Here is a 25417-nt window from a genome sequence, read left to right as displayed (position 1 = left end):
ACCTGAAGTCAAATTGCCCAGGATCTTCTTGGACTTATCTTGTAGATGATAGGTTGGCATTGGAGGATTTCAGGCAGGGGAGTGAAGTAATGTATGCTTATTAGAGGTAATGATTAAATAATGGACTGGATTTTCACAGAGTGAAACTGGTGACATAAAATGACGTAAAATAGCTGGCCTAATAATTTTTCAGCTCCAGACTTAATTGAACTAATAATAAGGTGATCATAAAACTTGTCATCCAAATTGAAGCACTTTATAGAGTGAAAGGAGACATTATTATCAACTATGCAAGGACAATATAAGAAAATTGGAAGGAATCATCTCCCTCCCTATGAAACAAATTCATGCAGGTATGAGATGATTGGATTTATGCATGATAATTAGCTGTCAGGTGGATATTTGAGGACTCTTAAACATAAGGCCAGTCCATGGACTCTCATGACTGTAGGATGGATGCTGGAGAACCCCAGAACCTCTCCATTATAACCTTTACTCATTGCCTTAAACCAGTCTCAAATTTACATTATTTCAATAATATATTTATTTAGGGCCACAAATCCCCATGCAAGCTCCGTTTTTAGAGAAGTTTTTTTTAAGCTGTTAGCTACTTTAGCCCTCATGTAGCAAAGGTTGCTCTTTCTTAAAATTTCTCTGTCCTTCCTAAAGAATTAATTGGAGTTGAGTGTAGAACCTGGATTTGATCCTGGGTTTATCTCTCACTCTTTGGCCCTTGAACGTGTTCATTGGTCTCTTTGAGCGTACCTGTAAAATGTTTATCATATGAGTATGTCATAAGAATTAAATAAACAATCAGGGTCAAGTGTTTGACATACGGTAGACACCCAAAAAATAGACATTGTCTTCATTTCATATCTCTTCATTGGGAAAACAGCTTTTTTTTATTATTTTTTTATTGAGCCATGTTACTTCTCAGTCAATTTGCATTGTATTTGTATCATAGCATTTGTCTTACTCTATTTTAATTGCTTTAAAAATTATGTCTCATTTGTTAAGCCAGTTGTTCTCAAGTGGGGAAAATTTTGCTCCCCCCTTCCCCAGGACACTTAGCAATGTCTGGAAATATTTTAGATTGCCATAACTGGGGGAAAGATACACTGGAATCTAATTAGCAGAGACCAGGGATGCTGCTAAATATTCTAAAATGTCTAGGGTAGCCCTCCACAACAAAGAATTATCCAGCTCAAAATGTCAGTAGTGCTGACATTTAGACCATAAGCTTTAGACTGTAACTCCATGCAGATTGTGACCATGATTGTCTTGCCATGGCCCAGTGCCTAGCCCTGTGATCATCCTATGAGTCTCATTGTTAATTAGTGGAGTGAATGCATCATGACCAATGGTTTAGCTAGGATCCAGCTTTTATGTATTTCTTCACTCCCTTTAGTCAACATGTAGGTTGTTTTCATGGTATCTCAAGCACACAGCTACCCACTGCTTGCTTGAAGTACCAGGAATAGTAAACCTGAACTCTGAAAGGGACACCATTAAGGAAATATTACCCATAAGGGGATAGGTATCATATAGTTACCTAAAATACTTCAAGTTTCTTAATCAAAAGCACCTGCAAGCTTTCACATAGCATACAGAAGTTCTATTTTTTACCTGAATTAAACCGTGAGAAAGCATGAGATTAAATTTGTCTCTGGATGCTTACTGAAATGAGAAATATTTGAGGACCAATAAGGAAGGTGGCTTTACTTTGTTTTATTTATTTATTTACTTATTTATTATTTAATTATTTTGCATCCTGTAGCTGCCAATTTTTAATAAGAGTTGTAAGACCCTAGAAGGAGCTTGAGAAAGCCTGAGGAAGCCAGCCTGGCATTCAGACCAAGAAACCTGCTCCTGGGCTTGGGAAATTTCTTTTCTAATTGTTGGGTGAGATGGTGCTTTTTTATTATTCAAACAAACTGATTGACACGAGTCTTGTGCTGTGAAATACTGAAGAGCTTTCTGAGAATTCACACAAGAGATTTCTGGAGGCTGTCACATCCTCCCTACCTGTCCTCATCTCAGCTCTCTAGGACTCCTTGTAGCCTAATCAGTAATGTCATCAAACCTCAACAAACCATTACTCTGGTATTTCCTGTTACACCATATCTTAGTTTGCTAGGGCTACCATAACAAAATACCAAAGACCGGGAAACTTTTTTAAAAAAGTTGATTTCAACTTTTATTTTTGATTCAGGGCAACAGGTACAGGTTTGTTATATGGACAGATTGTATGATGCTGAAGTTTGGGGTGCAGGTCCTGTCATCCAGGTAGTAAACATAGTACTCAACAGGTAGTTTTTCAGTCCTCCCTGGCTTCCTCTCTTTCCACCCTAGTACTTCCTAGTATCTATTGTTTCCATCTTTATGTACCAATGTTTAACTCTCACTTATAAGTGAAAACATGTGGTTTTTGGTATCTGTTTCTGTGTTAATTTGCTTAGGATAATGGCTGCCAGCTGCATCCATGTTGCTGAAGGAACACAATTTTGTTCTTGTTATGGCTGTGCAGTATTCCATGGTGTATATGTACCACATCTTCTTTAACCAATTTACCGTCCATGGGTACCTAGGTTGATTCCATGTCTTTGCTGTTGTGAATAAGATGGAGACTTTAACAACAGAAATTTATTTTCTCACAGTTCTGGAGACTAGAAGTCTGAGATGAAGGAGTCAGCAGGGTTGGTTTCTTCTGAGACCTCTGACCTTGACTTGGAGATGGCCATCTTCTCCCTTGGCCCTCACACTGTCTGTCCTCTGCGTGTGTGTGTGTGTGTGTGTGTGTGTGTGTGTGTGTGTGTCCTAATCTCTTCTTTAAGGATACCAGTCATATTGGATTAGGGCTGAGATCATTAGGACTAATGATCTCATTTTAACTTAATTACCTCTTTAAAGGTTGTATCCCCCAAATATAGTCACATTCTGAGGTCTTAGGGTTTAGCACTCTACAATGTGAATTTGAGGGTGGGAGAGACACAGTTCAGCCCACATCACACCTCTACAGGACTCAACCTTACATAGGTGCCCAATAAACACTTGCTTAATGGAGTGATCTATTGTTTGAAATGGAGTGTGGTGGCAGGCTCCCTCAGCCCAGCTGATGTGATTTGCAGCCTGCAGATTCTTCCCCAACCCAGGCGAGCACAGATGGAAGCCTACTCCTTCTAGCCCTGGAGTCACTGTGCTTAAGAAAACAAAATTATGATACTCAGACTGTATTTAATGTTTATTAGGTTGGAAGTTCTTTCTTTCTTTTCCATTTAGCAGGCTTTGGTTAATCACAGGAGAACGGAGACAAGGGAGAAGAGAGGGTTGGGATAGCCTCGGGAAAGGCACAAGAGGTCCTCTGGAGGGAAAAGGGCCTCCCCAGGAGGTAGGGATTTCTATGGAGCTCTCAGGATGGGGAAGAGAGGGGGAAGGGAAATATACAGTTTGGTTTTCATAAACCTGGCTTTGTGTTTGTTTACATGTAGGTTGTGGGGAGAGGGGTGGATTGCCAGGAAACTTTGAGCTTGGCACCAGTCTGGCTTCTGCACAGGTAATGAAAAGACTTGAACCCATAACATGGTGATCCACCCTCAAGTCAGACTTATAGCTGGTTTTACTCAGGACTTTCTACTACCTTTTGATTCCTGGTTTCTGGCTTCTTTTTTTTTTTTTTTTTTTTTTTTTTTTTTTTTTTTTGAGACGGAGTCTCCCTCTGTTGCTCAGGCTGGAGTGCAGTGGCATGATCTCAGCTCACTGCAAGCTCCGCCTCCCAGGTTCATGCCATTCTCCTGCCTCAGCCTCCCAAGTAGCTGGGACTACAGGTGCCCGCCACCATGCCTGGCTAATTTTTGTATTTTTAGTAGAGACAGGGTTTCACCGTGTTAGCCAAGATGGTCTGGATCTCCTGACCTCGTGATCCACCCACCTCGGCCTCCCAAAGTGCTGGGATTACAGGCAGGAGCCACCACGCCCGGCCTTCAAGTCAGATTATAGCTGGTTTTACTCAGGACTTTTTACTACCTTTTGATTCCTGGTTTCTGGCTTCCCTTTTTGACTTCCTGTAAGTACCTCCTATTTTGGTAGTAGAAATGGGATCTCTGGCCAGTTTTATTCCCTTGGTAGTTCCTGCTTTGGATCCACCACAGCACACAGAAGCTCCAGGGTAAGGTCTGAAAGTCTGAGCCACTCTTTGCCTTAAACTATAAAAATGTATCTTTTTTTTTTTTTTTTTTGCCTCCCACATCTCTACCATTATTTGATTTTTTTCCCTCGGTTTTTTGTTTAGAGTCATACGTATGTCTAATTCCTAAATCCTAAATTCCTGATGAACTGATTTCCTATGGGACCAGAGTTTGTTTTATTTAACTCTTTAAGTTTTCTTCTCCCACCCTTCACACAGAGGTTACCATCTTGCCTTTCTATTCTATCTGTTTAGGGAACAGCTGTCTATTTTCTAGAATGACAACCATTTTAGGTCACACCTTCATTAAGAACCTTTTACCAGCTACTGGACTTAGTAGACATGCCAACAAACTAGAGAGATGAAGTTCCTAATTGAGGTTTATAGGCTAATGGTAGAAACAGGAAAAAAAAAAAAAACAGTAAGTAAGTTGTCTATGTAACATCCTTCTTAGTTTTATTAGTGTTTTAGCAGGGAACTTCCGGAGTCATTACAAATGAGTTACAATTCTCTAATGATAGATAAATCTCTAGACTTTGCATCATGGTGGAGAGGACATTTAGAAAAGAACGTTTTTCTTGCTGTTCAGACCCAGCTCTGGAGGCTGCTACCTTCTGAGGTGTGTATAAGTGATTAGCAATTCCCTTCGAGGACTCCCCATCAGTGTGGGGCAGACATGGAAAGCCTGCTGCATCTGGCTTTCTAATTTCTGCAAGGCCATCCCTTCCTTGATATGCCAAGTGAGGGTGACTGAAATAGAAGCCACTCTTGATGCTTGGGGTATCTCCCTCTTTCTGGCAGTTACAGGTGCTCAGTTTGATTAAAATCATCAGTGAGGTGTGTTCATTACTGATTTCATTACCCATGCAGAGGACTGAAAAGGAGGAATCAGTCCCCAGCATTTGCTCCCCATCTTTCCCTAATAGAAGCTACCACAGTTGTCAGAGCTTGAATTCCTCATGACTGGACTATAGAAATGAAATATCAGAGTCAATGTCTGGTTCTCCTTTTTCATTTGCCTCATATATGAGTTATGTCATGAATGGATTTTAACTTGGTGAAAATTTCACAAGTGTTAAATGTTACTCAGATGCTCAAAGATTTCCAAATGGCAAGTCTTGGTAAATCCAGATCCAGCCTATAAAACAATTTATTCTCCCTAGACATTCAATCCATCTGTCTTCCATTTATCCATAGTTCAGATTCTTGGCACTGTGCCTCTCCTTAGGAAGCTTACTATCACAAGAGGAAAAGATCAGGGTAAGGAATTTGCTTATTGGATACCATTTTCATGCTAGACTCAGAGATAGACATGTTGTATGCATTATCTTATTTTTACCATAATCTTGGGTTAGGCATTATTTTCACTATTCTGCAGATGAGAACTGAGATTCAGTGAGTTTAGGAAAATTGCCCAGCCTCACACAGCTGAGCAGCTGAGATGTAACGTAAGTCTGTATCTACTTCAAAAGCTCTTGGAAGGAAAGGATGGCATGCGGAAGAGCATGAAGGTTGAGGAGGTAGGAAGACTGGAAACTGCATTTGCATTGTGATTTTACATAAGAAGGTAAAAGGAGATAACATTGATTTATTTATCAAAGCATCCATCTTTCCCCACCCTAAGTCTTAGTGTCATAAGCCTTCTAGGAGACTTAAGATGAACCTTGGAGCTAGCACTATGGCTTTCCATGGTGACACATGGCCAAATAGGTAGCTCTGGATGCAAATAAGCAGGTTGGTATGAGATTCTGGAAGAACTAAGATTTTGGAATTTATCTTCCTCAGTCGTCTATGGTCCCATCTCTCATCTATGGCCAGAGGAAATTTGGCCTTAACATTCTTTGACTCCCAAGTCTAATGTCACTACAAGACTTTATTGAGTACAAGGGAAACTCCTTTTGGGGGCATTGTGCCTGACACTGGGAGATGTGGTCTCTCCCTGACATAGTTTAAACTCTATCTACTAGGATAGTACCTGCTTACAAATAACAGAGTAGGGGGCCAGGTGTGGGTGGCCCATGCCTGTAATCTCAGCACTTTGGGAGGCCGAGGCGGGCAAATCACGAGGTCAGGAGTTTGAGACCAGCCTGCCCAACATGGCAAAACCCCATCTCTATACTAAACATACAAAAAATTAGCCAGGCATGGTGGTGCGCCTTTAATCCCAGCTACTGGGGAGGCTGAGGCAGGAGAATTGCTTGAACGCAAGAGACGGAGCTTGCAGCGAGCAGAGATTGCGCCACTGTACTCCAGCCTGGGCGACAAGAGCAAAACTCTGTTTCAAAAAAAATAATCAATAAATAAATAACAGAAAAGGGATAATGTCACATGAACTTGCAGTACACACACACACACACACACACACACTCATTCATTCGTATGCACACATATTCAAATGCAAGACATGATCACAACATTTTTATTTTACTCTACCGTGTTGTATATACGATTAACAAATGCATCATCAGCAGTTTAGGAGTTATTGTCAACCTGCTCCAATAGTTTCTTATAATCAGTGTTAAAAATCCAGTTTTCCATAGGGCCAATGACATAATTAGAAGCAACAATAGTTCATTCCCCTCAGCTTATTCTGAGTGAACAGAGAAACTTCAAGCACCCACCTTTAGCCTTACTCTTGCCTTTTTCATCAGGGCTTGGAAGACAGGGAATAGCTACAGCCAGGTATCTGACTATGAGGGATGTGGGATGAGACCACTCGGTGCCAGCTTTCCCCAAGAAGGCTATTCAGGGCTTTCTTTGTCTGAGGGGGATGCCCCTGCCCGACATCAGAAAGGACTGATCTGTCGTGGTATCGGGAAGGGAGTTCTGTGTAGGCTCTGGGGTCAGGTAGAGGCAGGGTTTTATCTTGTCTGTAGAGGATGCTTCAGGACGGGGAAGAGGGCAGAAGTGGGATATAGGAGATTATTATGGAGTGCTCAGAAAAACTCTTCTTCTTGAGGGCTGAGGCATAATTACAAGGGAACTGAAAGGTTGGGACCATAGAAAGAGGAACTTGGGAGTGAATTTTCTTAAAATATTAGGAAATCAGCATAGTGTAGACAGGTTTACCAGCAGAAGCTCTGAAATATTGCATGTATCAGGATCCTGGTTCTTTGTTTTACTTTTGTAAACTCGCAAAAGTTTCTTAAGCTCTTTATGCCTTAGTAAGATCAGCAGTCACTTTTATCTCTTTGTCCATCGTCTCAGCTAACCTTATTTGATGTCTACAGGTGGATATGACAGTAACAGGCAAAGAATTTGGGAAACTGGTATAGCTTTTTCTTTCTTTGTGCAGGGACTTTTTTTGAAATGTTGTTACAGGGTATGCCTAGTCTGTATTGTTTTAGTTTCTCAGAAAGTATGGCTTTTCTCTTCTAATTAAGTGGTTTGATTATGAATCTCGTGATTTTTTTTTAGATATAGTGACTAATTCACTGGGAATTAAGCAGAATTGCCTTAATTGTGGATTTTGGTTCTATTTCAGGTGTATTTCCAGTAAATGGTAACAAAAGTAAGTTCCCAAATTAGGTTAAACAATGGAAATTTGAAGGAAATATGAAAATGCAGACTCCTAGGCCACAATTGGAGAGATTGATTAATCAAATGATTAGTTGTTTTGGAACCCATTGAACTATCCTCCTGTTTCAAGAATTTATCTATAATTTTAAAATGTTTATTAAAATGGAAGATTGCCATGCCCTACCCTAGAGATACTGAAACAGAGTATTTTGGGAAAGGGACCAGGAATCTTCATTTGTTATAACTATTTCATATTAACAGTTTTAAGCCTACGGACTATTGAGTCTAAGACTCTCCTATTTATTTTCTCATTTTTTAGCCACCATTCACCACTATTTAACCAGCAGCACCCTGAGGACTTAAGTTACGTAAAAGTTTTCATTAGCAGCCATTCACCAATGTTTTGCATTGTTAGAGACGTACTTTATTTTTTGAGACGGAGTCTCGCTCTATCGCCCAGGCTGGAGTGCAGTGGCGCAATCTCGGCTCACTGCAAGCTCCGCCTCCCGGGTTCACGCCATTCTCCTGCCTCAGCCTCCCGAGTAGCTGGGACTACAGGCGCCCGCCACCACGCCCGGCTAATTTTTTGTATTTTTAGTAGAGACGGGGTTTCACCATGTTAGCCAGGATGGTCTCGATCTCATGACCATGTGATCTGCCCGCCTCGGCCTCCCAAAGTGCTGGGATTACAGTCGTGAGCCACCGCGCCGGGCTAGAGATGTACTTTTGGGAAGAGATGTTGCTCTTCAGGATTTCTAAGCAGACAGGGAGGAACAACTGAGAAACTCTTAGCCTCTCGCAAGGGCTCTGAGGAGGCCTTGGAGGTCAGGAGCCAGCAATGGAGAATTAAGTCTCTCCCAAGAAGTTCTCCCAATTTTGGCTGTTCAGCCTCTTTCACTTACAACCAAAGACTTTGTGTTGTCATAAGAATCCAGTGAAGTGTGAGATATATGTGCAATCTGAAAAGGTATAAGCTTCTAGGATTATAACCTAGGCAGAGGTTTTGTTGTGTGTATTTTTTGTTTTTGTGTTTTCTTTCCCTACAGCTGGTCTGCAGAGAATACAATGCACTTCTTAAAATTCCATGCAGACCTAGCAAACTTTCAGTTAGATCCCAGCATAGGAAGGAAGATCTCAGTGTCTGACTGGATGTAATATGCATTCTCAAGTCTCCCCCTTCATAGACACAGTGTACGCTACGGAGAGCAAAGTGTAATTTTAAGAACCTTGTAATTCTTTACAAATTAACACAGCAGATGGTGTTTATGGGAGCCACATAGTGAGGAATATTTGGGACGATGTGAGACATGTGTTCCAGGGTTTCGGCCTGCTTTCTACATAGTTTAGTTTTTAACTGTCATGCTACAAAAATTCCATTTTGCCTCATAAAGTTTTCATTGGTTCCAAGTGTGAGGGAATGCCCCAAGAGATAGTACTAGTATGACAGACTTCAAGCATGCTCAGCAAGGTCCCTGATTCACCTAAGCCCGAGGAGTGCCAGTGGCTTGCACCTTCATGTTCAGGAGATGGTAGTCTCCTGGGTGTTGGTGCTGGGGTTGGGGGCAGCCTGGCCTTCCCCAGCTTGGGGATCAGTTTGAGAAGTCGAGGAAGAGCACAGAGCTTGATAAGCTTCACCCAAAGCAAGCAAAAGACAACATAAGTGGGCTGACAATAAGGTTAGCAGCTCTAGATTGGGGCTTGTTAGTGTGCAAATAGTTAAAATATTTCTTTGGTTGTTTTAACTGTTCATATAATTAAAAAGAAGACCTTATTCTCTGCTAGTTCCCTCATAATGTTAAGAATTAAAGTGCTTGGGACCTGTGTGCTTGCTTTGAAGACAGTGCTGGCATTTTGGAGGGGGACATGAGAAGGAGAAAACACGGAGATAGAGATTGAAAGGTGGTGCTGGCAGAGAGGACAGGAAGAGGTCATTCTCACAGGCTTTGGCAAAGACAAAGAGAGGTCAGAGTTGATTTGGGCAGGCAAAACATCCCTGGCTCTGGCACTAGAATGGAGATACCTTTAGGATCCCCTAGGATGCAAAGAGTCCTTGGTGCTCCCAAACCTTGTAATTCTTCGGCCCACTGGCACCCACATACTTTCCTCACTTCCCTTTGCTGCGGGGCTGGCAATGGGAAAGGTCCCAGGTGTTCTCAAATACATCCTGCCTCCTTGTTCCATTAAGGGTTCTCATCTCTTAGAAGCACCATTTTATCGAATCTATTCTCTTTCAGTTCCTACTGTTTTCAAGCTTATCTACTCCCACCACTCACTACTTTGATAAAAGCCCTTTACTCTTTGTACTTCTTCTTCCAAGGGTATATACATCTTAATCCTATGCATACAATCACAAGCTTTGGCTCCTAGAAATTTCCATCTTTTTCCTGCATAGGGGAGGTATTTGAGCAGGGAAGAAAGGGAATGAGTGTATAAAGTGTAAAAAGGGGATGAGAGTAGGCAACAATATGACTCTACCGTTGGTGAAGACACAGCGAGCCACCAATTCCACCTCTGCACCTAGCCTTGTCTCCAAAGATTGGTATCATTTAATTAAGCCAAGTAGCTAGAATACTATTTCATTCATAGCCAATACATATTTATATGTACATATCTATACATATTTCTAATTTACTTAGCACCTATTCTGTGTAAGGCACTGTGCCAGAAACTTCAGAGTTTCAAGGAAATGTAATGGTCTGACACTTTCCTATCCTTGGGCAGCTGTGCCTTTAATTGGATAAAAAAAATATGCTTATGACAAGTTTCTGAACACTACAGGATAGTAATGATGCAGCTTATATTATTTGTATACCGTGTGACATTGGAAATTCAATTAACAATGCAAGAGGTTTGCACAATATAGAATTATTTCCTTGGTGACAATTGTTCATAAAGAACCAAATAAATGGTAAAGATGGCTATAGGCACACAGAAGAGGCTGGGTTTCTGTGAACTGGGAAGGCAGGGCAGGGGTGATGGAGGAATTACAACATGAGCTGGCTCTTGATAGAATGGTAAATGAGGCACAGGGAGGCCAAGACTGTGGGTCCCCACATAGACATACTTTCCATAAATTAAGGTTACCCTCTGCCTGAATGTTTTCTGATTTCTGTGAATTCTCAGCAATGTGGACCCAGTTATTGACCTCTTTTTGAGATGGTAGAAAATGCCAGACTCTAGGGATTCTTTAGGTGTTGAAAGCTTTAACTGTAGCTGAGTGGTTTGGGGAATATGCACTTAAAAATGAAATGGAACTTTTAATTTCATTGAAATTTAAATTATTTATTCAGTTTGGGTGTGTGTGTGTGTGTGTGTATAAAATCGATGGGAATTTGCACTTTGCCTTGACTACTTTTATCTCAACTGTAAAGATGAAATGGAATTTTTTAGCAGTTTGCTCAGTTCATGGTCTCTTACAGGCTTAGAAGGGATATGTGGTTAATTAACCCCAGCTTTTAGCAATCACCCAAGCTCGGGGGGTTGGCACTATGAAAAATGTCTTTTATGCAGGGTTGCCTGGCAAGTAATCACTGAGGACTACACCTGTGTTGATAAAATAAATCAAGGAACAAGAATTGTAACCTTACACAGGTGCCAACTACTTCCTATGGCTTTGATCAGCAAATTGTGAAGTGGGTGAAATTTATTTTTAGGACTCCATGTTTTCCAGATCATCTATCCCTTTCATACCTGCTGCCTATCCCCAGGTGCCTACTTGGACCATCCATCTTTCTATCAATAAACAAGCATTTCCTGACCATGTCTTAAGAGTTTCATCCTGAGTTCTTTGGGAGAAAACCAGGCATGTTCTACTCACAAAAACTTGGGTTGTATTCTGCAGCCACACAAAAACTTATTAGGTAACACTAGGTAGTATACTGTAAATATATGCACTGTTTGGCACACTACCTACATGAAAGATGTGGTCAGAGGTGGGAGATTTTGAGCTTTTCTTTGAAGAATGGGTACAACCTGGCTAGGTGAATTGTGAGTTAGAAGGGGAATGGCCCCTTCCAGCCAGGCACCAATATGAGCCTATAAAGAAGCAGGACGTTTGTGAGTTGTTGAGAAAATACAAATAGATTAGAATTGGACCATGATGAAGGGGACACCAGATTCTGAAGCCCTAACATACAGGCCCAAGAAAAAAAAAATTACCATTCAACCCAGCAATTCCATTACTTGGGTATATACCCAAAGGAATATGAATCATTCTACCATAAAGACACATGTATTAATTTGTTTATTGCAGCACTATTCACAATAGCAAAGACATGGTCTCAACCTAAATGACCATCAACGGTAGACTGGATAAACAAAATGTGTCACATATACCGTGAAACACTATGTAGCCACAAAAAAGACCAAGATCATGTTCTTTGCAGCAACATGGATGGAGCTGGAGACCATTATCCTTAGCAAACTAATACAGGAACAGACAACCAAATACCACATGTTCTCACTTACAAATAGGAGCTAAATAACAAGAACACATGGACACAAAGAGGGGAACAACAGACATTGAGGTCTACTTGAGGGTGGAGGGTGGGAAGAAGGCGAGGATCCAAAAAAAATATATATCACGTACTATGCTTAGTGTCTAGTGACAAAATAATTCTTATGTAGGTAAACTCACGTCAAAAAATATCTGCACTGTTTGGCACACTACCTGCATGAAGGATTTGATGTGACACATAATGTGTGTGACACAAAGTGTGTCACACAAAATCCTTGTGACATGAGTTTACCTATATAAGAAACCTGCACATGTACCCCCGAACCTAAAAGTTAGAAAAAAAAAAAAGATTCAAAAAAAGGAAATAGGACTTCAGTAAAATCTAAAGAATTCAGGAATACTGAGCTGAGGAAATTAAAGCTTGTTCTTAGCAGGCCATAATGAGGATGATGAGGGAACGCAGTCAACAAAGGATGCTGTGGCATTCGAGATCTCCACTGTGGTGAGTGGGTGTCATGGAAAGAGAGATTTGAGGAAGAGTGTGAATCCTTACAGACTTTTTGATGGGCAGTTTCTCAAGGTTAGTAACTAACTGGATTTAGGGGAGAAATGCGATATTAAGATTTAGAGCTGGGTCAGTAATTAGTGCTGGGGAAAACCCTGTGAATGAACCTAGATGCCCTGCCAAGACATGAACTCCTCAGACAGTGCTCCAGACCTTGCCTGAGGTCTGCTGTGATCCCCACCACTCTGCTTTCCAGTTATTGCGGCTTAGTATTTTAAGATCTCTGGTTTAATAAGACCCTTTTCTTTGTAAGTGATAGAAATGCCACACGAATAAACATGGAGGCATTTATTAACTCATGGCACCAGGTAACCCATGGATAGAAACTTATGGCTTTAAGTGCAACTAGATTCAGGAGGCCAAGTGTTTCATTCATTGACTTAGAAAAATTTACTGAAAACCTGTTACATTCCAGGTACAACTCCAGGCTCTATATAATGATAAGCAAAACAATTACTTTATAGGTTAATGTGTTTTATATACTGAATGCTTGTGTCCCCTCAAAATTCAAATGATGAAACCTCCAATGTGATGGTATTTGGAGGTAGAGGCCTTTGATAAGTGATTATGTCATGAAAGTGGAGGTCTCCTGAATGGGATTAGTGAAGGCCTTTGATAAGTGATTATGTCATGAGGGTGAAGATCTCCCGAATGGGATTAGTGCCCTTCTAAAAGAGACCCCAGAGGACTCCCTTGCCCCCTTGGCCATGTGAACACACAAAAAGAAGACAGCCTTCTTGGCATAAGAAGTGGGCCCTCACCAGACACAGAGGTCTGCCAATGCTTTAATCTAGGACTTCCCAGCCTCCAGAAATGTGAGAAATAAATTCCTGTTGTCATAAGCCACCCAGTCTATGATATTTTTGTTATAGCAGCTCAAATGAATTATTAATAAAAAAGCACATAATGGAAAATATGAACCATTTTGATTTGACTCCAAAAGCTGACTTCTCTTTTCTTCTCCTCCTTCTTCCTCCCTTAAATTTCTTTTTCTCCAATTCTTCATCCCTTTCTTGTCGCAGTTTCTCTCATCATCTCTCCGTCCTGTCTCTGTCTTTCTCCGTTTTCCTCTGCCTCTCCTTCTTTCAGCTATGCTTTTCTTTTTGTGGGGTCTATTTTTGGAGACTCCCTAAGTAGTTCAAGGTTTATCTAGTACCAGTTTATCAATCTCAGTGGGAAAATATGTCTCCTTCCTAATAATTCTACCTACAACCTGTGATTCTACTGCTGATTCTCACTGGTTTGGATGTGATTATCAGTTTGTTCCCTGCCCACAGAGTCTTGGTTGGGAGTTAGGAGGGCTGCTATGAAATAACATGGATGGGTTGATGGGGGGATGAGAACAGGTGTTGATCTCTCTGAGCCAGTCCTGCTTTGCGCATTGTCCAAGGCATATCCTGATATTGCTCTATTATCAGGTAGGGCCTGGTAGTCTCACCAATATTACCATATTCTTACATTATATATTGATGATTATTTACTTGAAAATGGATGCAGTCTGGCAGAGAAGAGTCAGAGATACATCAGTGCTTCCCTTTCCACCTTTACCTCTTTCCCATCCCCACCACCACCTCAGAGACCAAGAAAGCTAGGTTGTGATGTGGTCAGAGTATGTTGATTATAGATTTGCTTTGTGGCCACTGTTCAACTTTCATCCATTCTAAAGAGATACTGCCTGTTTCTTTTCCAAGAGAAATGTCCTTAGCTAGTGAAAAGGTATATTTAGAAAGGTCCACATGCTCCAACTATGTTTTATACATAATATAAAGATATTATGAAATGTTCAAGGTTCTATAAATAATGGTGCTATTTGTAATAAGGATATGATTTCTATATCCAGGGTTTCAGGGTAGGTGGGCAACCCTCCAAAAATGATAGTGTGACTGTTGGATCAATAGATAATTTTTTCTTCTCCCTCCTGTTGTCTAAATTGTAGGTTTAAATGACAGCAAAATGTGTTGGAGATAGAGTGCATGGCATATTATTGCTTTCTGGCATTCTGATGATTTTGACTTCCATTTCTTTCAAATGACAACAATTTGAAAGCTGGGCATTTGATTAGCTCCTGAAACATCTAATATATTAGAGTCACAGCTACACAATATTTTGAAGATTCCTTATACATTCAGTCATGTCTGTAGTCCCTTCAAGGGAAAGGAAGGAAGCGATAAACATCTACCTTCTTACAACCGTGTCCCACATATTAATATAGTACCCTGAAACATGGTTGATGTGCACCCATGGATCCAATGGAAGCACCAAGATGGTTGATTTATATTCCCAGGGCTTCCATGAGAGACCCCCCAGAACTGGATTATGTGTTTATGGTAGGATGAGGGGCTGGGATGGGAACAGTCTTTGAAGAAATACTCATTTTCTGGGAGGCCGAGGTGGGTGGATCACGAGGTCAGAAGATCAAGACCATCTTGGCTAGCAAGGTGAAACCTCGTCTTTATTAAAAATACAAAAAAATTAGCCAGGCATGGTGGCAGGCACTTGTAGTCCCAGCTACTTGGGAGGCTGAGGCAGGAGAATGGCATGAACCCTGGAGGTGGAGCTTACAGTGAGCCGAGATTGCACCACTGCACTCCAGCCTGGGAAATAGAGTGAGACTTTGTCTCAAAAAAAAAAAAAAAAAAAAAAAAAGGAATACTCATTTTCAGAGATTTATAAATTAATATTTTTTGTAGCTTTTTGTTTTATAAGTTAGGGAGTCAGTATCAGTTGTGTATTATTCAGCATGTTTATATAAATCCATTACAAACATCTTCAGAATTTCAGAAGGGGTGATGGGTATTCACATAGGGAGACAGTGGGGTGGGGATCCTTGTCCAAAGTGGGCCAAAGGAGGGGACTTTATTATGCAAAGGGGCAAAGAGCAGTGTTATTAAAAAGAAATTGTTGAAATAAAATATTGTTCTTTTTCCGAAGATTAATTGTAAAAATAGAAATTTCTGTTAATGGCTTAATCCTTCTATTTAAGGACAAATGAAATATAAAGATCTTCAAGGTAATATCTGATACTTTAGCAAACTGGACTTGAATTTAAAGCCAGAGGATGGGAGAATAAAGGATCTCCTATTAAAAATCCAAGTCAGGAAATTTATTCCCTTTGCTCTCATGAATTCAAGCCATGGATCTTCCCCAAATGTGTATTGTAAAATAGTTCTGAAAGACTAAAACAAATAAAGTTTAATAAACATGCATCTCCCTAGCACAACAGATGGCAACTAGGGAAGGTGCTCACAGCAATGTAGAGAGTAGTCCTGCCTGGCTTCGTCTTTTAATAATGATATTTATTAAATGGCTATGTCTATTGCACACTCATTCTCTGCAGGTAAAGATAAAGAAGAAAAGTGGGGAGCAGGCTCAAAAAAGGCATATAAGTTCTGTGGACAAAAAGCGGCAGAGGAAATACACCTCAAAGTGAGATTTTACTAGTAGCCTTTGAAGAGAAACACATGAAACTATAAAATCACAGAATCCTGAAATTTTAGAGAAGGGAGATTGTTTAGATATGGAATGGAAAAAGCCCTAGCTGGGAGTCTGGAGGTGCTGGTCAGATACTAATGAGCCAGGTGATCATAATCAGTCACTTCATCTCTCTAGACCTTGCTGTCCTTATCTTTGAGGGGAATGAGGAGATGGGCAGAGAAAGACAGCTAACTTTGACTGAGTTAACTCTGCTGGTTAACTCTGCTGGTTAACTGCTGAGTTAACTCTGAGTTAACTCTGCTGAGTTAACTCTGCTGGTTAGGTATTGGTTAAACACATTACAGGGCCTATGTCTTTTTATGCTCCCAAAAAGCAAGCACTTAGCCACGTTTTAGAGATGAGAAAAACTTCAACTGCCTGTCAATTCCCAGCCCTTTCTGCAGTGTTATGATTGTTTCCCTGTAACAGGGAAGTATAGTTACAGGTGCTTGATGGTTTTTCTGCTTCTCATATTTCACAGTTCCGTAATTCATCCTTGGCCCTTTCATTCTACAGATGAAAAGTTTGGAGTCTAGAGATGTTGCCAGGTCACTTAGGTGGTTATTGGCAGAGAGTGGTTACAACTAATTGGCTTTTGTTTCCTTCTGTTCAGCAAAAACAGGGAATAATTGGATGATTGACTTAACACCACACATTTTGCTTTTATTATTAGGTGATGATGTCAAAATAAATACTAGATCTGCTTTCACTTCAGTTTGTTAAAGTATTTTTAATTTGTAGAGCCTGGAGGGTCAGGGATGGAGAGCTAGGTGAGGCTTCTGGTTGACTCCTAGGGAACTAGAATGTGCTTGTGATGATCAAATCCTTAGTTACTAGACAAAATATGTCCCAGGACCTACTATGTAAAAGACTGAACTGGAGATTCTGCCCCTCATTTCACCTCTTAGAAATATCTCAGACTAGTTGTGTATTTAAAATGAACTGCCCCAAATATTGCTTCTTTAAAGGGAGAGAACTTTTTCTTTAGGGATACCAGTTTTTGGCAAGGTTTTTGTACATTATCTGCCTGGATAGAGAAAGCAGAAGGACAGGTGATCCAAAAATAGTTTCTATGTAGTTTCTAAATCAATTCTTTCATTTTTTTTCCACAGCAAAAATACTTTCCTAATTACCTTGAATGGTCTTAATGTCTTTTATTGTTTCTAGCACATTGACATTGTGATTGATCGTCCTGCTAACCTTGTGAAGAAGACAGAGCATATATTATGCTATCCATTGTGCTTATGACAAAACTCAGACTTTTTTAAGAAAATGGGGTAAATGGTTAGTCCAGGATCATGGAGGCTAATAATAGGGAGCTGACACTAGGAGGCAAGCCTCCACTCCTCTCTTCCTCCCTCCTCACTGTCCCCCATCGCGCTCTCCCTTTCTCCTCTCCTCTTCCTCCCTCTCTGTGTCTCTGCCTCCCTATCTCTCCCCCTTTTCCTCTGTCTGTCTCACTCTCAGTAGCTGGCTTCCCATCCAGTTTAAACTGATGAATTTAAAATTATGGCCACATTTAGACATACAGAGCTGAGGAAAGTAGGACATAATGGCTTCCAAGTCCCCATTTGCTGTGCAAAGCTGAGCGTTGACAAGCTACTGTTGTTATTCCTACACAAATACCTTATTTTTTAAAATTGGAGCTAAGAAAGGGCCAGTAAATTGACTATCCCATCCAGTGGGCCAAATTTCCTAAACCCTAGTCCTTGTTTTAACATTCCCCAACCTTCATGTACAGTGACAACAAATATGGCTGCCCAGTCAACTGCATTTCTGAATTGTTTTCAGCTGAAGACTTTGAGGCTGGAGAAACCCAGGATCACAAATATTACACAAATGGAATCCGGACAAGAGTAACATGGAACGACTAACATTACCAGAGATTCTTTGGGCTTGCAGATCAAAATAAAGTTACTAGTAATCACACTATAAAGAAGATCTTATAGAAATAATATGTCTCTGTAGCTAGTCAAACTGATTTTTCACATCATGGAGAAAAAGCTGGCTCATTTCACTCACTGCCTTCCCAGAACCATCTTGCCTTCTTGTCCACATGACTTTCTTTTTGCCAGTCAAAGTGCCTCCCTCTTTCCTATTCTAATCTTACCCAGGGCTTAAGGTCCAGCTAATTTTCTCTTTCCTCTGTGACTTGACTTCCCAAAGGCAACATCTCCTTCTTCTGAGCAACTCAGTCGTTGAGCGTGCTGATCTCTCTGCGCAGTTTTTGGTATTGTTCTGGTCTTGTGTTCTGGTCTATTCCCCTGTATCAGGAGCTCTTTGATGGTGAGAATTGTGGGTGGCTATCACTTTTCATGTGTTCCCCACAGTGACCAACAGGATGCCTTACGTCTAAGGGATGTGTGTTTTACAGTTGCAGGATATTGATGCCGGAAGGGATACAGATCCCACATGTTGCCCTTCTGCTCACAGAATGGGGCAACCAAGCCTCCCACACATGTCTGTAACAACTGCAGTTACAATATTGAACATGACTCTTTCCTCTGGGGTAGGATTGTCAGATTCAGCACATAAAAATACAGGATGCCCAGTTAATGTGAATTTTAGGTAAACAATAATTTTTAAAGAATAAATATATCCGTACTTTTTTTTTAAGTTTAAAAGTTTAAAATGTCATCTGATGCTGCATTTGCACAACTCACCTCATTCACCCTACCCTAATCCTAGCCCTATTGTATCCTGTCTTTATTTAAATCTTTGATATTTTATTTTCAACATGGATTTATTTGCATTAGTTTTGATTTTAAAAATATTACATTAGGTCGGGCGTGGTGGCTCATGCCTGTAATACCAGCACTTAGGGAGGCTGATGCAGGTGGATCACAAGGTCAGGAGTTTGAGACCAGCCTGGCCAATATGGTGAAATCCCGTCTCTACTAAAAATACAAAAAAATTAGCTGGACATGGTGGCACGCGTCTGTAATCCCAGCTATTCAGGAGGCTGAGGCAGGAGAATTGCTTGAACCTGGGAGGCAGAGGTTGCAGTGAGCCAAGATTGCGCCACTGTGCTCCAGCCTGGGTGACAGAGCAAGACTGTCTCAGAAAAAAAAAAAATAGTATACATTACATTAAAATATTATTTATCTTGATGACTGAGTTCCTTGGTGCCATCTTAAATTTTACATCTAAATTATACTCCCTCTCTCACTCTTCACTCTCTTCACACCAATCCCAGGCCCATTTGATCCTCATTCTTCTCATCTGAAAAATGGTTGTATAGATATGGCACTGGCAGGATGGAATAAGCCCAGAGTCTAGCATTTACATTCACTCAGTAATTATTTTGTGTATTTAAAGTGTCTCAATTTTTTTCTTTTTACTTTGAAAAGTTTAGTAATCTATCCTCCATCTGTTGCAGCCAAGTTTTAAACTAAACTCATAACTTTTAATTTTTGAAAGTAAGTGTTTTTATTCCAATAAATGAAAAGGCCATAGGAAATTATGATTTTCAGAAGGATCATGGTCCAGAGCTCCACAAAGGTGCCCTGTATTTTGATGGCAGACAACCTATTTGCAAGGAGAGAACCAAACAGAAAAGGAATAGCCTTTGGCTGCTGAATTTGTGGCAGATCTGAACTTGGAGAGGCAGAGCATTGAAGTCACACTCACTGCACAACCACATTCCCTGGAAAGATAGAGCAGCACGTTATTCTTCTCCATATACTTTTGTTTTCTTGGAGCTATTTGTAGGCTGATATTTCAAAGTTGTAAAATGTTAGCCACTGTATTTTAAGCTGTTTCTACTTACAAACCTTAGTGTCTACATCTGAAAGAGTGAGTGTGTGAGTTTAGGGAGTGGAAAAGGATGATGGGGAATTGTAGGATTTTAGAAGACTAAAAATATATGCACATATGCCTTGGTTTGGGCTTTTTAATGAAAACCCTATAGGGCTGTGCATCAGACATTTGTTCAGAAAAAATAGTTAATTAAGCAAGTGGCAGAGAAGAGTGACTACTTTAAACCCAGCTATGGAGAGCTGGTATGTATGTATCAGCTTTATGCTTCCCGGATTTTGTCATGGAAAGAGAACATTTAGAAACCTGTTGGATGGTAATTTTTACGCATTGCCATATCATGTTATCCCATTAGGCACAACTTAAGATCTGGGATCTCATTTTATCATATAAGCAAATTACTACAGAGACCTACATGATTTTATAGAGACTGAGTAGGCCACAATAATTGACTTGCCACTAGCACCATAAATAAATCAATCTGTAGCATTTGACTAAAATTTAGATAATTTAATCAATTTGACAAGGTTTTTGAAAACATTTATCTTTTAAGGGGAAGATAATTGTCATCCATAAAGTTTATAGAGCTTTTCATCCCTGGGAATCTTGTTGCTCTTTTAAAAAGACAATGGGGATTCTTTTCTGTTGAGTTTTAATTGTTTTTCTGTACCCACCAAAAAAAGGAGAAAAAGCAAAGAAATAGGAAACTAGTGAAACTTCCAAGTGAATAATTTATTAAAGAACACTTTTTTTTTCTCTACCTCTGCCTGTTATAGTCATAAGGGAAATTTTCCTCATGACCTCAAGCTGTGGGTTGCTTGTTATCATTTTTAGCATTCCACTACATGACAGAGCAGAGATTAGCAATACTGTATTTTCTAGTAAAGCATCTCTTTTGAATTTGATGTAGAAGTTGCAATATGGCTTAAAAAATATTGGTATAAAATTCTGAATTCTGGTGATTTACTTAAAATCTTTTTCGATTTAGTTTTTATTATCTCAGTTATCTTCTATTCAGAAATGTGCCTACACAATATAGACATACAAAGCATTTGTATTTGAAGGCAAAAACAAAACATCCTTGTTATATTTACTTAACTGCTAAGCGTATGGAGGAGGGATGAAAACACAGATTTGTGTGGAGTTGAATATGGACATATGTGTAACTATCCTGAGAACGTATTGGTTTTTATCAATTTTAATTATTATTTCAGGAAAAACCAACTTTAGTGACAAAATCATGTTATAGTTATGTATTGAAAATAATCTTTTTAAAAAAAGTTTGAATTTAACATCTCATGTTTTCCTGATTTTTTTTTAATTTTTGATGTCTCTAACATTGAATATGCTAAATCAAAAATTATTTCTCTTTTCTTAATAGACTGGAAGGAAAGAAAAAGGAGATCCTCTCAACATTGCGATTGATAAGATGACTAAGAAAACAAGAGATCTAAGGAGACAGGTACTATTTTTTATTTTTACTTGAAGTCCATGATATTTAGTAGTGGTTTCCAACAATATCCTTTTCCAGGGTGTCTTCTTGGAGATGACGATGAGGTTGTTATTTATAACATCTACATATACAAATAAAAACCCCATTTTATCGGCAAGGTAGAGATTGCTGGACAGAGATGAGCCAGTTGCAAGCAAGGAGACAGTTCCTGAGCAGGCGGCTTCTCACTGCCCAGATCCAATCTGTCCCAGTGGAGACTGGATGAATTCACTACTTCTACATCTGGTCTTTAGTTTTCCAAATCCAGGTATGCCAAGAGCCTGTCTCTGATCTTTGCTGGTTCTTACTTATCAAACTCCCGGGAATTTAGTGATAAGCCAGAATGCTAATGGTTAATGAGAAATACATCTCTTAATCTGATGAGTTAATTAAGGTCTCTTGGCCAGTGTATTCCCTTGGGAACATAAATCTAGGAGAAGTTTGCTTATCAGATGGTTGTTTGGGAAGCAGGGAATAAAATGGCTAATGACATCATTAGTTTGATGGGTCTATTTTTCTTAATAGGGAGAAATTTCCGGTCAGGGCCCTTTTCTCCTTGAAAGTGTTGTATGTACACTGGTAAATGTTGCCTTCGAACCCTGATTTTATATGTGGCCATGTTGAACTCCTCTTTCTTTGGTAGTATTATTTCTCTGAAAGAGATTCTATCACCCACTGAGTTATAATAAAACCCCCTCTTCTTGATTTCCGCCCAGGAGGGCAGAATCCTGTCTCCTGCTGTAGCTTTGACTATGTCCATCTCATTCACTAATTGTTGATTGTGACAGCCAGCTAAAGCCAACCACTGCCATGGCAGCACCTGCTGTATTTTCTGCAGCTGAAACAATTGGGTTAGCATGGCCATATCCAGCATTTGCTCCTGCAGTGTGTTAAGTACAAACAAAATTAGCAAGAGGCCTGGGCAAGAATGGCCAAGCAGCAACTTGGAAATGATTTGAATGAGAGGAACCCACCACTTCTGATGACTGCTGGGGAGCTTCTTGGCTTTTATCAAGACATCACCTGAAGGTGTAGACACACTTGATCTGGTGTCCTTCAGAAGATATCACAATTATTTCTGGAATATGAATATTCTAGCTCTCCAGCTAACAAACCTTTTGGGGGAAACATTCCCTTTTACTTTACTTTGAAATAAGGCAGAATACAACATCGTCCTTTTAGGTATTAGTAACGAACAGCAAATGAATATATGGCCAGGTCTCTATCTCTTTGCTCTCTTAGACCATCTCTACATATCCCCATTTGATATGAAATGATATGGGTGGCAGGAATTGGGATGGAGGTTAGTTGAAAACACTGAATCAGATATCAGAGCCCTTGGTTTTAGTGTTAGCTCTGCCGCTAAACTGGCAGCGTGATTGTGGATCCTTCATCTCTTGGTCTTACAAAAGTAAGGAGCCAAACTAGATCTGTAAACTCTTTTTTTTTTTTTAAGCTGTGTAGGATTGTATGAGTCTAAGTGATATTCTCATTCCTATGTCAGAGGTCCCAATGACTGATAATCACAGATTTTTAAAAGCAGTGGGAGGACATCTCCAGGTCTTGCCTTTGGCTAGATTGTCAACCAGGTAAAATTCATGAACTGGGTCTTCCCATCTTCCTGATCCCTTGGTCTCAGTAGTGGTTACATTTTTTTACATTCAAGAACAAGCCCCCTCAGCTCTTTTCAATCATGGACCAATCATAGCAGGATTATTATTATTATTACTAGAAAGGAATGAAAAAGTAATTTTTAATCTTATGTTACAATTCCTGGAAAGGGTTGACTCTTTTTAGCAGAGGACAGTGGTAAAATTTGAAGGTGAAAAATTATGGTGGAATTTTAAATGCTTAGGTGACAAGCTCCTTGGAGAGCTTCCTGTAAGATGGCAGTGGAAGGATTGTGTCCTTCCCTGAAGTTATTCCATGTATGTTATTTCTTTCCTTACCTTTCTTCAAAATATAGAGGAATAAGGGTAAAAGGAGAATTGTTTCATGGTATTAAGATCCAACAGTTATGGCATAATTTCACACTGTATCCATGAATTTGGTTGAAACATCTTTCTCTTCTCCAATCTGCCTTTCTAAAACGACGATGGTCCCCATCTGTCAGTTTCATCCCTGCCCATATGTTGAGATATTTTTGTCTTTCTTCTCATCTCTTTGCCTCCCCATGTACACCTGTAGTGGCACAAAAGCTTCTCTGATCTAAATTGAAGCTACCTAGCACTTGGGCAGATGGAACATGCAATGACTAATTTGTTTGGCCCAGGTAGGTCATAAGCTTAGATTTGGGTAACTAGTAATTAGATTAACAAGATGTTACCTGGGTCTCTGATAGCCCCTCCACAATAGTGGCTCAGAGAATGCTAATGGCTCAAACAAATGTATACTGCTGAGATACTTTCTATTCTTTCAATTACAGATAAATGTATGCTAGAGCAGATTCTAAAAGAGAACCCTTAGTGATCATGTCCACTTCCCTGTACACATGTATTCTTTTGTATAATATTTAGAGAGATCAAATCTCATAGGGGAAAAAGGTGAAATCAAATATTTTAGTTTATAAAAAGTATTTCTAGTGACATTCATCACGTCCCACTCTTTCAGTTTCCTGCCTCCTCCTCATAGCCCTAAGTTTGGGCAGTGATTTTCAGAAGGGTGACCCTGGAGCCTTGAAAAGTTTTAGCCACCAAATTGAAAAGAAATAAAGTCAATCATGATCATTATCTTGGACTTCCCTAATGAAAGAAAGTGGAATCAGACTTGTAGATACTCAAAGAAATCAAGATTAATTGAATATAAAGGATTTTGGTTTAAGTGGAATTTTCAGGTAAGTAGAACTCCTCTCTTGAGGCAACATATCCCAAGGAACTGGGTCATTATAAATGGTGAAAAAGATTATAGAGACCCAAAGGTATCATTTAAAACTAATTAACATGAATCCATCTTGCCAGTCAAACCCATGACAGGGGGCAGTGGTAGAGAAGAATCCTCCTAAGGAGTATCTTGTTTAGAATCAAAAATGGATTTAGGGGATGATAACTGCCAGCTTTAAGCATTGTGTTCTCATTTTAAAGCTGTGGGCACAGCAGGCCCTGTGTCTGAGCTATTGTCACTGCTGTGATTCTGGAATCAGCCCAGTGTGGAAACAATAGCTCTTGGCTGATGCCCCTTCTGGGTGCCTAGTGGCCCACATGTTCTGTCCATCCCCCAGAGAAGACTCAGTCAGTGTCTGCCAGCTGCACCCCTATTTCCTTTTGCTCTGTGCCACCTGTGAACTATTCTAGGTATGATCTCTTAATTTTTCCTACAGTTACAGGGATGCTGGTTGATTCTGAATGTTATTTTTGTACTTTTATTAGTCCCTGATTTTCCAAGTTGATAAATCGGCACCCAAACATATCTCTCTGAGAAGCTAATAAATAATATCTATGACATTACAGTGTTGCTAAACTTAGCAATTCTTTCACTCCCCAAACAAATCAAAGGCCTAATTCTTATTCCTTCACCCTTACTAGCCACCACAATGATCCCAGCAATGAGATTTAGTGAGTGTCAACCTGACAAAGGTCTCAATTCTATTATTACAATCAAAACATTTTTAACAACAAAAATTTATATATAGAATGCTTTTACATTAGTGTGAGTACTTAGAATAGTAATATAACAAAGCATTAAAAATCAATAAGCAAAACATGTTATTGGATGGAATGTTTAAAGGCTGATTCATTGAGTCTCCAAGTAGTACTACAGAAAAGTCTTCTAAGATTAATAAAAACAATTACAACTAAAAAATTCCTTAGCTGTCTCGTTTTTGACCCAATTCCTTATGTACAAACTCTGGCTGAAGGTGAACAGTTATCATGGAGAGCTTGTAAAATCACTGTCCATAAAATGTAAACTAATTTATAACCCACTTGTATTAAGTCCTTGCAAGGTGCCTGGAACTGTTCTAAGTTATCTCCATGT

General features: G+C 39.8%; 1 protein-coding gene across 9 annotated transcripts in view; it reads left to right on the top strand.

The window, feature by feature from the left end:
• The window catches only part of CTNNA2 (catenin alpha 2), a 1140166-nt gene that overhangs the window by 864440 nt on the left and 250309 nt on the right, over nucleotides 1-25417 (top strand). For all 9 annotated transcript variants that reach the window (NM_001133576.1, XM_063713280.1, XM_024241972.3 and 6 more), the window contains 1 exon segment: nucleotides 21335-21415. In NM_001133576.1, the coding sequence (NP_001127048.1) occupies nucleotides 21335-21415 (81 nt within the window).

This window comes from Pongo abelii, chromosome 12, assembly GCF_028885655.2.
Source record: "Pongo abelii isolate AG06213 chromosome 12, NHGRI_mPonAbe1-v2.0_pri, whole genome shotgun sequence".
Taxonomy (NCBI): Eukaryota; Metazoa; Chordata; class Mammalia; order Primates; family Hominidae; genus Pongo; species Pongo abelii.
Note: the sequence above shows the minus strand (reverse complement) of the source record. Positions and strands in the feature narration are given on the sequence as shown.